The sequence below is a fragment of the Peromyscus eremicus genome, chromosome 1 (assembly GCF_949786415.1).
Source record: "Peromyscus eremicus chromosome 1, PerEre_H2_v1, whole genome shotgun sequence".
NCBI classification, from domain to species: Eukaryota; Metazoa; Chordata; class Mammalia; order Rodentia; family Cricetidae; genus Peromyscus; species Peromyscus eremicus.
Genome location: NC_081416.1, coordinates 19,797,292 through 19,812,002, shown reverse-complemented (window position 1 = coordinate 19,812,002; position 14,711 = coordinate 19,797,292). Strand labels below are relative to the sequence as shown.

At 41.1% G+C, this 14,711-nt stretch overlaps 1 protein-coding gene across 3 annotated transcripts in view; it reads left to right on the top strand.

The window, feature by feature from the left end:
• R3hcc1l (R3H domain and coiled-coil containing 1 like) overlaps positions 1–13,160 on the top strand; it is an 85,438-nt gene extending 72,278 nt beyond the window's left edge. For all 3 annotated transcript variants that reach the window (XM_059257853.1, XM_059257867.1, XM_059257861.1), the window contains 4 exons: positions 2,567–2,637; positions 3,526–3,621; positions 4,095–4,235; positions 12,388–13,160. In XM_059257853.1, coding sequence (XP_059113836.1) covers positions 2,567–2,637; positions 3,526–3,621; positions 4,095–4,235; positions 12,388–12,455 — 376 coding nt within the window. In that variant the 3' untranslated portion in view covers positions 12,456–13,160. The remainder of the gene's footprint in view (positions 1–2,566; positions 2,638–3,525; positions 3,622–4,094; positions 4,236–12,387) is intronic.
• Positions 13,161–14,711: the final 1,551 nt, after the last annotated feature.

The following is a 14,711-nucleotide window of genomic DNA, read 5'->3' as shown; positions in this document are numbered from 1 at the left end:
CTGGGTTTTAGGATAGTTAATTCTTTTGCGTCATTTGCTTCCCTTTGCTTTGTCTCTTCTTAACCATATTAGAGCATTTTCTATAAATCTAAAGCCGTTCTCAAAAGGATTTGAAAGGACTGTGAAGTCTCCAGGGCCAAGACAAGGCTTTTAGCTGTCAAGGTCTTTCCCATCTTTTTAAAACTCGGCAGCAGAGACTCTTACTGTGGTCATTTTATAGCATGGTCCAGCTTTAGAAGCTCTCTAGCTAATCTTTCAAGTTTCCTTTATTACTTTTTCTGTGAGGGAAATTAAGAAAGGAAAGCTATTTTAGTATTTTTCTTTTATAATGATTTATAATTTTTTAAAGGTCATGATGCAGAAGTCTATAGTAATACTTGAGTCAAATACCAGAGTCAACTTTGCTTCATCAACATCTTCATCAGTATTAATCTCCCTAGTGATTATTGCTATTAATAATAAAATTAATGAGCACTGTTGGGTTTACAAGTTGCCTTCTGAGTGCTGATTATCTTCTTGGCGTCTCGTGGACAATCTCATTTCTATTTTCCTCTCCAATGGCTAGCTTTTATAGTGCCTCAAGGTGCTAGGCAAGCTGCCAGGAGAGAAAAAATACCCACAGTCTTACCCAGTTGTGAACCCTGGGAACTACAGCAATGATTCCTGCAGCCAGGTACGCCCATCGGTGCAGTAGTAGTGCATGTGTATGGGGGAGTGCTGGCCACCACTGGCTGTCCGGCTAGATTTAAGGCCTGCCCAACAGGAGGAATTCTGCCTCATACTGTAAATGACCAAGAAGCCAGGGCTGGAGGGGTCCTAAGCCCTAGGGGAGAATCTATTACTGTCATTTTGCTGAATTGATATGGTATCCAAAACCTAAATACTTAGGGGTTGGGGGTTGAGGGGTGGATTTAATCAAAATAAAATGTATTCATGTATTAGGGAATTTTAAGTGTGTGTGTGTGTGTGTGTGTGTGTGTGTGTGTGTGTATTGCAATCCTGATATTCTTTGTGTTCACTGTATAACTCTGTTCTAAACTAAAAAGGTATTTTTTCAAGTATAAATGTTCATTATTTGATTCTTTTTTTCTTGATTTTTTTCTGGCTAGCTATGGTTGTTCCTAACCTCCCCCACCCACACACACATACCTTATTTTCCTTCTACAAGAAAGAGTAGTAAGCATTTGTGAGTACAGTTGTATTTTTTATTATTTGGCTTATTTGTTTGTTTACTTATTTTTACAGTTTGAATCACATCTCTAGCAATGTAGTACCCACCCCCAACAGTTTATATTTACATCAAATCCAGGTGACCCTTCCTGACTTTCTGAATTCTTCTATACTTCCTCTGGCTTCCTTTTTCATCCTTTCCCATTTCTCCTCATAAGGACATCTCTTAAAAATAGTGCATTATGAGACTAAACAGGACCCCAAGAAAGACACAGGGATCGCCCAACGACAGAGAAATGGAATGAGATCTACATGAACAGCCTGGACAGGAGTGGGGGTAGTGAAGGGCGAGGGTCGAGGGAAAGAGAGCTTGGGTGAGTGGGAGATCCCAGCTGGATCAAAAACAGAGAGGGAGAACAAGGAATAGGAGACCATGGTAAATGAAGACCACATGAGAATAGGAAGAAACAAAGTGCTAGAGAGGCCCACAGAAATCCACAAAGATACCCCCACAACAGACTGCTGGCAATGGTCGAGAGACAATCCGAACTGACCTACTCTGGTGATGGGATGGCCAAACACCCTAATTGTCGTGCTAGAAACCTCATCCAACTACTGATGGATCTGGAGGCAGAGATCCATGACTAGGCCCCAGGTGGATCTCTGGGAGTCCAATTAGCGAGAATGAGGAGGGTTTATATGAGAGAGAATTGTTGAGACCAAGGTCGGATAAAGCACAGAGACAAATAGCCAAACAAACGGAAACACATGAAATATGAACCAATGACTGAGGGGTCACCAACTGGATCAGGCCCTCTGAGTGGGTGAGACAGTTGATTGGCCTGATCTGTTTGGGAGGCATCCAGGCAGTGGGACCGGGTCCTGTGCTCATTGCATGAGTTGGCTGTTTGAAACCTGGGGCCTATGCAGGGTCCCTTGGCTCAGCATGGGAGGAGGGGACTGGACCTACCTGGACTGAGTCCACCAGGTTGACCTCAGTCTGTGGGGAAGGCTTTGCCCTGGAGGAGATTGGAATGGGGGGCGGGCTGGGGGGAAGGTGAGGGGGGCGGGAGGGGGGAGAACAAGGGAATCTGTGGCTGATATGTAGAACTGAATTGTATTGCAAAATAAAAATTAAAAAAAAAAATAGTGCATTAAATACTTTACATCTCCAGCAGATTTGTGAAGATTAATTAGTTGGCATCTATAAAATGCTCCCAGGTAATTCTTTATGATGGTATTATTGCTTTTAAATTTTAGTGGCTTCTATGTGCCAAGCTGTTTTTATGTCACTATTCCTATTCCTCTATCTTATGAAATGCTTCGTAAGACTGTTTTAAAGACATTTCATAAAACAAGTTATAAGAAATGTAAAAATTGTTTTCTTTTGTTACAGAAAGAAAGGATTTGATATTAAATGGGTAGATGATACACATGCCCTAGGAGTATTCTCCAGTCCAATCACAGGTATCTGTCCAGTGACTATCAGGAATTCCAGGTCCCTCTTACTGTTGATTTTCTCCTTCTTGTTCTTATTTCCCTTCTATTCCAGCCAATTGGAACTTTGCTCAGCCAGTATCTGTGATAGAATAAATACTGTTTTTTGAGACAGGTGGCTTGGTACCCACATGTTCTCTCCTTCTTCTCTTTAATCCAGCATTTGGTATTTGCAAAGGTAGGCACTTCATCCCAGGCTATTTGCACACAAAAATGTCAGGCGTGGTAAAGACCACAGTGAGACTAAATTTTGCAGTATTTTTTTCCTCCAGACAAATGAATTTGAAGTAGTATATCCAGTGAGATTACTGTAGTAGCTACTCTCTGAATATTTGGTTAGTCTTTTGCACACATACATATCCTGCGCTCATGATGGAACTTAAGCAGAGGAATCCACAGTAATCAGAGGTGCTAGCTTGCTAGTTCCTGTCTGAACCATCTCTAGAGCATGGATTTTCGTGGGCCAGATAAAATATTTTTGGCTTTGTGGAGCAAAAAAATCTTCTGTCGTTACCTAACCCAGCATTGTAGCAGGAAAGGCAAAAAAGCTTCTGTCCTTACCTAACCTAACCTGGTTATTGTAGCAGGAGAGCAGCTACAGTGTGCAAATGGGCATGGCTCTGTTTCATAACGTTTTATTTACAAAAACAGAAAGTCCATTGGCTGGGTTTCGTCTAATCTCTGTTCTAAAGTGATCATCACCCAACTTACTGTTTACAGATGTTCTGTATTGTATAATCTTTTTTCCTTGCCATGAAAACCAACAAACATAACGTCTAAGAATAAATGCTTTATAAGAAATAACCCTAAATTTTCTTCTGCATCACTTTACTTCCTTATGTTTGTTCTTCCTTGCAGCTCGTGATGCTCTGGGTATTAAACACACCATGGTGAAGATTCGGCCCTTGTCACAGGCCACAAGAGCAGCCAAGGCCAAAGCTAGAGCTTGTGCTGGTGAGCCCACAACCTCTGCCTTTGTTTATTAATGGTGAAGTCACTGTTCATTCCAGCAGTTTCACACCACCCAGAGCTCAATAGACACTGTCTTTTTTATGTTAATACCTCTACTGATACGTTTTTAAGGACAAAAGGGAAAAAAAACATGTTGGAAATATGCCCTTTGAATGAGCAGCCTCTTGAAGTGTGGGAGAGCTTATGAGCAAGCAGTACAGTGACCGGATGGATTCTGATGACATTTCAGTTGTTTGATAGAGTTGCTGTGAGATGTTGTGCTAATGCAGATAATGCAGCCAGGGTTGTTTGTGCTTTGCCATACTAATTTCCTCGGATCATCATCTATCGGGGTTGTATTAATTACTGCTGATACCGCCCTTGTTAGTCTGTTTTGTATGTTAATTACTGTGTTAAATCACTTGGAGCTGTAGTGGTTTCTCTTTCTTACTGCCTCTTACTCCTTTTTTTTCCAGAGTTTCTCCAGCCAGCCAAGGAGCGACCTGAGACTTCAGCAGCCTTAGCCAGAAGGTTAGTCATCAGTGCCCTTGGGGTTCGAAGCAAACAGAGCAAAACGGAACGGGAGGCAGAGCTCAAGAAACTGCAAGAAGCCCGAGGTGAGTTGATGGTAGTGTTGTCCGGTCCACAGGGTTCACTAGGAGGCACATGCTGAAAAAGAGAACGGGAAAGAATGGAGTCCACTCCAGTTTGTCACTCCCTTTTCAGAAGCCTCTCGAGTGTAGTTGTTCTCAAGCCTTCGATTCAAGAGAAGCAGTCAGGATTTGTCTCCTGTTCACACACCAAGACATCTAATTAATTTACTGTTACTGGGAGATAGGCTCCATCGTCTCGGCTCATTCCTGGCTTTTCTACAGCTTGCTCCACACGGAGAGAACATTTTCCTCTGAGGACTTTGCTGCTTGCTATGCTTTTCCTGGGCCATGACAGTGCCGTGGTGTAATCAGATAGCTTAGGTCTTTGGTAGAAGGCAAATTAAGGAAGAGCCAGGAACTAATAGTGGTGAGAATGACCGTAAGAGGGATTTTTGTCTTCTTAAGACAGTCTGGAGTAGATCCACCTGTCTTCTGATTTCTTTCTAACACCGAAGAGTTCTCAGAAAATATTTCCACAATCCACAAGCAGAGTTTTTCTTTCTTAGAGTTTGGAGTCAAGCTTAAAATATATCTTCTCTTTATAGACTGTTGAGTTCTTTGTGAAGACCTGAACTCGGGCTTGATACAGAAGTATTTTTTTAATTAGCCTTCAAGCTTTAGACAGGCTCTTTACCGTTACTCAATATCTATAGAATCAGTGAAGACAATTCTGAAAATTTCACTTACCAAAAAGTGACTTTATTTTTTCCTTAAACCAATTGAAGTTTCAAACTCCTTGTTTATTGCCAGTCTAACAAGGCCATTAATACTTCTGTCCACTCTGCTTTGGTGATAGCAGGCAGTTTTCAGACTCTCAGCTGCACTGGCCAGATAACCAGTGAGGGAGAGCATCATGGCAGGTGTTAGAGTTTTAGAATTGAACCCTACTAATTTACCTTAATGATTATAATGAGGCAATTTTGTTTTTGTTTTTGTTTTTTCTAATACACTGTTCATTAAAAGGTTTCTTAGAAAGAGGAAAGGATTGCTTTTTTATAGATGGTAAATAGTAGAACTGGATTAAAGTAGAATGAGCGGTATCCTTAATTCTCTGTTAATTGGTTATCTCTGATGAAAATGACTCTTGGGTGGTAGCTACAGTTATCTCGGAGGGTGAATGAATAAAAGGGCTTGGGGATGTAGCCCAGTTGTAAAGCATTTGCTTAACATGCCCCAAGGCCCTGGGTTCAATCCCAGCACTGAACAAAAGCAAGCAAAAAATGATAAGTGGAGGGTAATGACAGTGGTATCTAGTGAAGCTAGACTCTTTTTGCATATGCCATGCCCTCCCTATAAATGTGATATCACCTGTGTCTCTACGAATACTGCAGCAGCTGCTTTGTTTGGATAATATCTGAGTGTCCCCTACTTCTCGGCAGGCACATCAGCATGCTGTTGCTCTTGAAGTGTTTGTTTTAAATGCTTTGCTATCCTGAGGACAGTTTAAAAATGTGCAGTTTAAAAATGAGACTGTTGGCCAAGTGAGCACCCTATTGCTTTTATTTGTTTTTGAAACAGAGTTTCACTCTGTAGTCCTGGCTGGCCTAGAACTTACTACGTAGCCTAGGCTGCTTTTGAACTTATGTCAGTCTTGCCTCTGATTCTGGGGTGCTGGGATTATAGATGTTAGCTGCCATGCCAACTTCTCTGTTGCTTTTTTAAAATGAAGAACATTTCATTATTATTTATTTAATTATCTGAAATGATATTCTCACTGTTGCTGAACTTAAACTTGTAACCATCCTGCCTCAGCTTCTCAGCTTCCCTGGTAACTGGAACTCAAGAAGGCTTTTGGTTGTAATTAGAGACCAAGGATAGGTTCTATCAATGTGTGGATTACAGAAGATCTTTCCCTCATTCTACATCCGGGCTCTTTTATTCTTTGTGTCTGAGAAAATGAAGACGGGAAACTTCTCTTTCTGGCATCTTTTGTATTGAGTATTCTCAAGGAGTTGTATGGAGTCCAGACATCTCACTTCAATGTGTTTTGTTCCTCTCCCTAAGACTTAGAGTCCAGTGCTATCTGCATTAAGCAAAGCACAAAACAGGGATGCTTTTAGATATTTTAAGCAGTTGTTTTGCCTTTTCATATTTTCGCTCTTCCATGGCTCTCTCTCTTCTCTTTCTTTCTCTCCGTGTGTGTTGGGATGGGATGCAGGGCCAGTGCAAACCAAACACTGTCACTGAGCTACACCCCAGTTTCTCCTCATTTTGTTTCTGAACATTTTTAGTATAAGAAATGGATAAGGTTTTGTTGATGAAAGAGACTGGAAGGAGGAGACTCATAGTAGTTATTTTGATGGTATTGTCTTGATACCTCTGATGCAAGATGCTGTCTCCAGTTTAGAACTGGCCCCACGAAGTTAAGTCAGTCCTAGGTTACCCAGCTAGGAAATGAGAGGAGGGATTTGAATGTGGACTTCTCTAATTAAAACTCAGACTTTTTTTCTACCCCTTTGAAGGGTTTTGGAGACAACTGCTATTTTCTCTCTCAAGAAAAAAATATTACCTTCGTAAATAAATGTTTTAAGTCCCCAGAGAATGTACTACAGTTGGCTTCTTTTTAGTTATAGATACCAAAGGCTAACTAGCAGCTTTGACAGAAAAATTTTCTTCGGTGTGACTTAAATCTGTGTGGTAGTTTAAGCCTGTTTCTCCTTCCTTTTTTCTTAGTAGGAATCCAGAACATCTAGATGTCGTTCTATACTAGCAGCCCTTTACAATAAAGACAAGGGCAAGTCGCTAAGGAAATAAAGAAATCTGGACTGTAATAGAGCTGTTGCCATTTAAGTAGCTGTGTGGCTTTGGGCAGGTCAGTTATCACTCTTTGTCTGCTTTCCAACTAAGTGGAAGTGATTCTTGCCCTGCCTAACATGGAGAATGTTTTGAGCATAACATAATGTGTAAAAATGTTGAGAAAGTGCTTTGCAAATTCAAGATACTATTCTGTTTTCTGTGTTACAATATGACATGAGGCAGTAGTGTGTGTGTGTGTGTGTGTGTGTGTGTGTGTGTGTGTGTGTGTGTGTTTTATGTATTGCCACTCTCCCATTACACATAACAGATGTTGCTGATCAGTCATGGCATTCTCCTTTGGCAAATACTGACATGCCCATTGCCAGTTGATGAGAATTAGCATGTACTGAAAACTATACACTATTCTGTCATAGATCCTTTCACTAGTATTGTATAATAATCTGACCCTTCTTTGTGCTACATGAAGAATTCTGTTGACTCCCATGTTGTTGAGGACAAAAAAGGGTGCATAATGTGTGCTCATTGACTCTGTATGAATGATGTTGGTTACTTTAGTTTTTCTTCATAAATGTTATGGTATTTTACGCTGAGCTTTCTCTACCACCACCCTCCAAAGAGTTGAACACACCTAATCTTTTGGGTTTTTCTGATAGTATTTTTCTGTCCTACTTGGATTCTACTAACCTTTTAGTGGGACAGCTTCTACCTCAGTCCTTTAAGGGAGATTCACAGACTAAAGCTAGTTCTGAAAGAGTTGAGAAGGAAGTGCCAGATCAAATCACACTGTACCAAGAGGAGAAAACCTTTAGTACATTGTTCTTGAACATGAGTAAAGTCTCTTTTGGTCCAGCAGAGTACACAACCGATCAGAGCTGTACTCAGGATGGGAAATGGAAGTGCAGATCATCCTTGAGTGCTCTGGACTTGACTTAATCAGGTGTTTTCAACCAGTGATTCATGCTGAATGATGAAACCACATGAGTGAAAGACTGAACACAGGAATATCTGTACAGTTTTTCCATGTTCGCTATTCCAGATATTTGATTACTGACTAAAATTAGAAATGTAGAGCATTGCTTCTCAAAATAAGCTGCTCTCTCATCTTCAAAGTCTGCTATAATTGTGTTTCATAATTTCATTTCATTTTATTCTTAGGAGTAGGTGATTAACTGACTGGTTCTAAAAGGCCAGCATTTGGTTCATAGGCTAAAGCAGAGGAAGTAAATCATTTGATCATGTAGTTTGATTAGTTAAATCACTGCGAACTTGGAATCATCTAGACAGTACTTGCTCTTTTGTAGTGAAACAGATTTACCCATGGTAACTAACTCTGGAAAACCTTCTTATGCATGCCATTAGTGTACAGTGCTGCATTACTGACCATAATAAAATTTTCAGGGTATTTTCATGTTTTGTTTTCTGTCCTGTTATCTGAAGTTTACTTCATTTTTAACCATATTATAAATATGTAAAATTTTTTGCAGATGTGTAATATTTACCTTTTTTTTTTTTTGGTTGCTTCTAAATCAGAGACAAAAATATCAACAGTAGGACTAACTGACCATATCAAGCTTTGCTAAAATAAATAGCATGTCGTTCCTTGTGTTTAATACACTGCAAATAATTTCTCCAGTTAAATGGGTCCTGATGAGGTCTCGATTATATTTTCCTAGTGTACTGATGCGTATATAAATACTTGATAAACTTTATCTGAAGCCTTGCTAAAATTAAGAGGTTACGTAGACTGCTTACTTCTCCTTGATCTACCAAGTCTGTCAGGGAATAAAGGAAGGCAATTAAATTTGTCCAGGCTTGTTCTTCACAAAGCTTGCTGATTATTACTCTGTAGGTGGCTACAAGTGGATTTTGTGATCATTTTTAAAGTGTCCAAGGAAATTTTGAAAGTCTTTAATTTGCAACCCTCCTCTTTCCTTCCCTTTTCTTGTCAAATAAAGCATGACCTTAGAGTGTTCCCTTTTCAGTCTTCAACACTTCTCCTCCCTCAGTGAGAAGCAGAATCTTCCCTGATTAAAATCAGCTTGTTCAATAGGCATTTCTGTCCATTTACTTTGCATAGTGGGGATAGAAGTCTTCAGGGCCAGTTTATGTAAATGTTTCAGGTTAATCATTCACTTCTAATGTTCTAGTCTCTCTCAGTTCCTTGCTCTCTCAGCTGCTGTGGGCTGTTTAGTCAGGTTTTTGTTTTGTTTTGTTTTGTTTTGTTTTTATAAAGGCAGTGTTAATGATGGCTTTTTTTTTCATGCAGCCAATCATCTAATTAATATCTTGTTTTGATAAAGGAACATGTTTCTTTCATTTAATTTTTTCACATCCTTTTCCTTTTTGGTATTTTCTGATGTCAGGATAGTAAGAAGTATGCTGCTTAATAAGGATCTGGGTTTCAGCCTCAGTTTTTCCTGATTATTTTCATTAGCCAAGTTACTCAGGCTCTCCGATTCTGTTCCCTATCAGAGCAGGGAATTACAAGTCCCATTTGACCATATTCCTCTGTTTCAGAGGCTTCGTGTTTGTACTATTTCTTTGTGCTTCGCAGTTTGTTTTCCTGCTCTTACTAGTGTTTCATGCTTTACCACAAGAATTTACACACACACATGGCACACGTACACGTACACACCAAGAGTTGGGGAGTTTTTTTTGTTAGCAAGCATTTAACACTAGACTTACTTCAAAACTGTGAACTTTGCGGACTTCACAAAGATGACACGGATTCTGTAATATGTTTTGTAATACTGAAAGGAAACACATTCTCACTGATGTGTCTTAAGCAAAGCGTGTGACGAGTCACATTAGTAAGCCAGGTAGCCTCGTATCTGGTTAGATTTGCCACCAGCAATGAATTTTGGCCCAAACTTTAAGATAAAAACAAAAAGTTTGTTTTCAGAGCTGTTTTGATTTTGGACTCATGAATTATATAGGTTGGTCATATTTTTCTATTGTTTATGGATAATATTTCTGATTTGTTTCCTATCTTAATGAAATTTGTGAGTTCTAGTAACTCATTTTCCTGGTTTCTTTGTTTTTCCTTGAAATTCACAATGAGTCTTTGACTAATTTCATCCAAGACTACTTTGCATTTAAATCTTACCTAACTTGTCTCTTTTTAAGACTCAAAACTATATACTACTTTCCTAAGAAATCCTGGCATCCTTTGGATAAGCCCATTATCCTTGGCAGTGCTCATGAAGAACTTCAGCCAACTCAAGCCTGCCTGCTCTGCAGCTGAGTCCTAACATCAGTCAGCCTTCAGCTCACAATTTGTTGATCCTCATTGTTTGCCTCATGTAACTTTGCTGCTATATTCAGATGATGCCACAAGATGGTGCCCAAATAGCAAGGAATTTCTCTATCTCACATTCCCATGTGTCAGTCAGTTTCCCAACCAACTTCTTTCCCTTGAAGTACAGTCAAGTATAATTCAGAGATTTTTGTAAGTGATTTTGCTGATTTGAAGATAGGTTGAAATAGCAGGTGTTAATTCTAAACTCACTTTGATTTCTGTAATCCACCTAGTTTATGACTTGAGGGATCTTTTATAGACGTTGTCAATCTGGAACAAGAACTCCTAAAAAGAAGCAGTTAAGACTTATGGTATGCATTTCCTAGTATTAAGGTGAATGACTGTCAGTCATGAGTTTAGAACCAGTATCATGTACATAAGAAACTATTTTTACATTATGATTCATAACAGTAGCAAAATTACGGTTATGAAGAGGTAGTGAAAATACTTTTATGATTGGGGATCACCACAGCATGAGAAACTGAATTAAAGGGTCACAGCATTAGGAAGGTTGAGAACCACTGCTCTAGAACATTTCTCATTCCTAAAGTGCTCTGCGAAATACTGGCACAAGTTTGCCTCTGAATTGTTTCTCATTAAACTTTCAGTAGGGAAATAGTGAAACCCACGGGATGGTGCTGCCATTTGAGCAGTTTGGAAGATTAAAACATATTGGTGGCTCAGTGATTAAGAGCACTGGCTATTCTTCCAAGGACCTGGCTCTGATTCCCAGTAGCAGCTCTTCCAGAGGACATGGGTTTAATTCCTAGCACCATATCATGGCTCAGAACTATTTGTAACTCTAGTTTCAGGGAACCTAACATTCTCTTGTGGCCTCCAAAGTCACTAGGTATGCAGGTGGTACACAGAAACAGAAGCAAACAAAACACTTATGTACACAAAAATAAATAAAACATTCTTAATCCCTATTGAAATGTTAAAAAAAAAAAAGTTCAGTACACAAGGAATTAGGGGCAATTGTTTGAAAGTTCAAATGCACCTGAAAAGTAGACTTAAGCACCTACTAGCAAGCCTAGCAGCTGAGTCCTACTAGGTTCTGACTTATCAGTATAGCTTAATTGATTTATTTTTCCAGATCTTTACTTACTATTCAGAAACCATCCAGTGGGGGTCTGGGGAAATGGCCCATTGTGTAAAGATGCTTATTGGCTCACTGTGTTAAGACACTTGTCACTAAGCCTAATGACCCGAGTTCAGTCTCCAGAGCCCACCTTGTAGGAGAGAGCTGACTCCCACAAGTTGTCCTCTTACCTCCACATGTCATTGTGGCGTGCACACAAATGAACACACATACTATAAAATGCTTGGGGGAGGCAGTTTACAGTGGACATCCTAGTTTGGCTTTCTGTTGCTGTGATACAGTCTGACCAAAACCAACTTGGGGAAGGAAGGGTTTATTTCATCCTGTAACTCCCAGGTCATAATTTATCACTGAGGGAAGTCTGGGCAAGAACTCAGGGCAAGGCACCTGGGCAGGAACTAAAGCAGAAGCCATGGAAGAATGCCGCTAACTGACTTGCTCCTCCTGGCTTGCTCAGGGGTGGCACCACCCACAGTGGTCTGAGCTCTCCTTTATCAATCCCTGATCAAGAAAATGCCCCACAGACTTGCCTACAGGGCAGTGTGCTGAGGCATTTTCTCAGTTAAGGGTCCCTCTTCCCAGACGACCTAAGCTTGTGTCAGAGTCACAGGAACTAAGCAGCACAGTTATCCTGGGGCCAAAGCTTAGTGGTCCAGTGTGTGTTTAACGTGTGGAGCCTTGAGCTTTGTCTTCAGTATGACAAAAAAGAAGAAGAAAAAAAGAAAATGGGGCAAGAGGCAGAGAGAGGAAAAACAAAAGAATAAAAATGTCTTAGAGTAGTATCAATTCTATAAAGCACTTGGAAAGTTAAAAAGGTAGTAACCTTTGGACCCAGGTGGGCTGATCAGGAAACCTACCTGTCTCATAAATAAAGTTTATCTTGTAATTTGATTAAAGGAGACTCACTGGCTGAGTCTGAAATATATAATCATATGATTAACATCGACTTTTATTTACAGAAAGAAAACGGTTGGAAGCCAAGCAACGGGAAGACATCTGGGAAGGCAGAGGCCAATCTGCAGTTTGAACATCACTTACAAAAGGGTGAATTCATGAATTAGGAAGTGTTTTCATATTCTTGAGACAAGAGGATCCTTCCAGAGCTGTGTACATGCACATGAGCATGTTAAAGAAAATGTGAACGAGACAAAAGACTGGAGGGTATAGCAAGAACAAGGAGTCCTATCCTCACCCCTGTGTTCAGAACTGCCCTCCTATGGTAGATGTTAAAAGGCACCGTCAAGTGAGAAGAAAAATGGAAGAAGTGGCTTCTGAGAGTCCTCTGGGTAGAAGAGGTCATGTTAGTGTGGGTCACACTTCCACGGAGTCTAAAGCGAGTGCAAAACAGACCAGAGGATTCAGAGCCTGCAGTGACAGAAGTTGGAGACCCATGGGGCGGGGTATTCCTTAGTACTTCACGAAGTTGAGACCAGCAGAGCGGGTGGTGGGAAGCCTTCATAGAGACAGAAGGGCCTGGTGTACTCGGCAGGTAGCGTCTACACTGCCGGCTCCAGAACTCTAAAGCCAGGGAAGTGCAGCACACATGGCTGTTTGGACCCCTGAGTTTGTACTAAACTTGGTGCCTGGTACTGCTCCAGCTGCACAGAAGCCAGGGGTCTTCCCCCTTCCTTCCTCGCAGTAAGCCAGTCCTAAGGTCCTAGGGAGTGCCAGCTCCAATTTAAGCAGTAATATGTTGTGAGAGGGAGAGATTAAAGGCTATTTTATAATATAATCACTTTGGTGTTTATAAGTTTTGTTCCCCCCCCCCCAACCCAACCACAACAAAAGCAGAAAAAAGAAAGAAGAGCCTGTAGATGAACTCTCTAGTCTTGATGTCTCCGATGCCATGCACGGTTTAAACAGGTGCTGCTTTATCAACCCCCAGAGTATACTCCCTGAGTGACTGCCCTGGTATTTCTGTGTGGCAGCCTTGACCTCCTGATGCAGTTTTCTTGCCTTTTCCGTAGCTGTCCACTCTGACACCCTGCAGGAAGCATCTGGTACCCAGCATGTTCTTAGGACAGTCTTAGTCTGCGCCAGAGGCACTTGGCAAACAGCACCAGACCATCCAGTAGAGTGATGAGCTGCCAGCATGAAATAAACACCTCCAGTGAGCAGGTCCCAAAAGGACGTGGACAGGTCAGAGCCACCAGCTCAGGCCTCTCTGTCTCACGCCTGCCTTCTTCGTGGTTTGGGGAAGTAGTTCTGTGCTGATGAAGTGGAAAGTGCTAGTCTTGATGGTGCTGAGGAGGCAGGAAGTGGTCTCACATTGTGCTTTCATCTAGGGCGGAAGCCTCCTCTTTCGATGCCCATGACGGTGGTGGATTATTAGCTTTGTCTCGAACATGGTCCTCAGGATGACACTGGCCTTGGGTCTGAGTCTTGATCTGTCTCTGTTGCTAGTCCAGTCTTGGAGCCCTGTCACAGTTCTTCAGCACTGTCTCTCGTTCCAGGTTTCCTTTTCCAGTGGCCCTATTCTGTGAGTGCCACCATTCCATATGTGGGGAACTATGCTGTTTTCTTGATCCTCTGTTTCCACTGGAGTCTTTGGCCTGTACATGTGTGGGTTTGTTCTGTGTCTTCATAGAACAGACTTCTCTAATATCGGTAGGTCTGTTTGAACAGTGGGTGCATTGAAAGAAGATGCCAAGGATTCTAGCATTGGCTTTTGTTATTATTATTATTATTATTATTATTATTATTATTATTAATTTTATGTGTGTCGGTGTTTTGCCTGAGTCTGTGAATGCCTGGTAACTGGAGGCCAGAAGAGTGTGTCAGATCTGGACCTGGAATTCCAGGTGGTCATGGACCACCATGTGGATGCCGGGCATTGTACCTGGGTCCTCTGGAAGAGCCAGGGTCTTGACTGCTGAGCCGTCACTCCAGCCCCAGCATTGCTTTATACTGAGAGGTGTACTTCTCAGGCACATACTTGCCATGTTTTGGAAGCCTACCCCGTGTTAGATAGCAGACCTATAGCCACACATGTGCTGGATGGGACAGCACTCGACCTCTGAGCTGTACTCCCAGGCTGTGTTTGGATTTTTGAAGACTAGGAGTGATCTTGAGAATCAAACAAAATGACTTCTCTTGTCACTTGTCTGTGGAAGTACTTCTTGTTAACTGTTTAGTGCCCTTTAAAGGCATTATTAATGATAATGTACAGCCCCATATTATTACTCAGTTTTTAAATAAGTCTCATCATTTCCAAAACAAATTTTTTTCTCATTAAGTGTTCTAGCAACATACCTTCCATCTGATGATCAGCTTAACTCTCAGG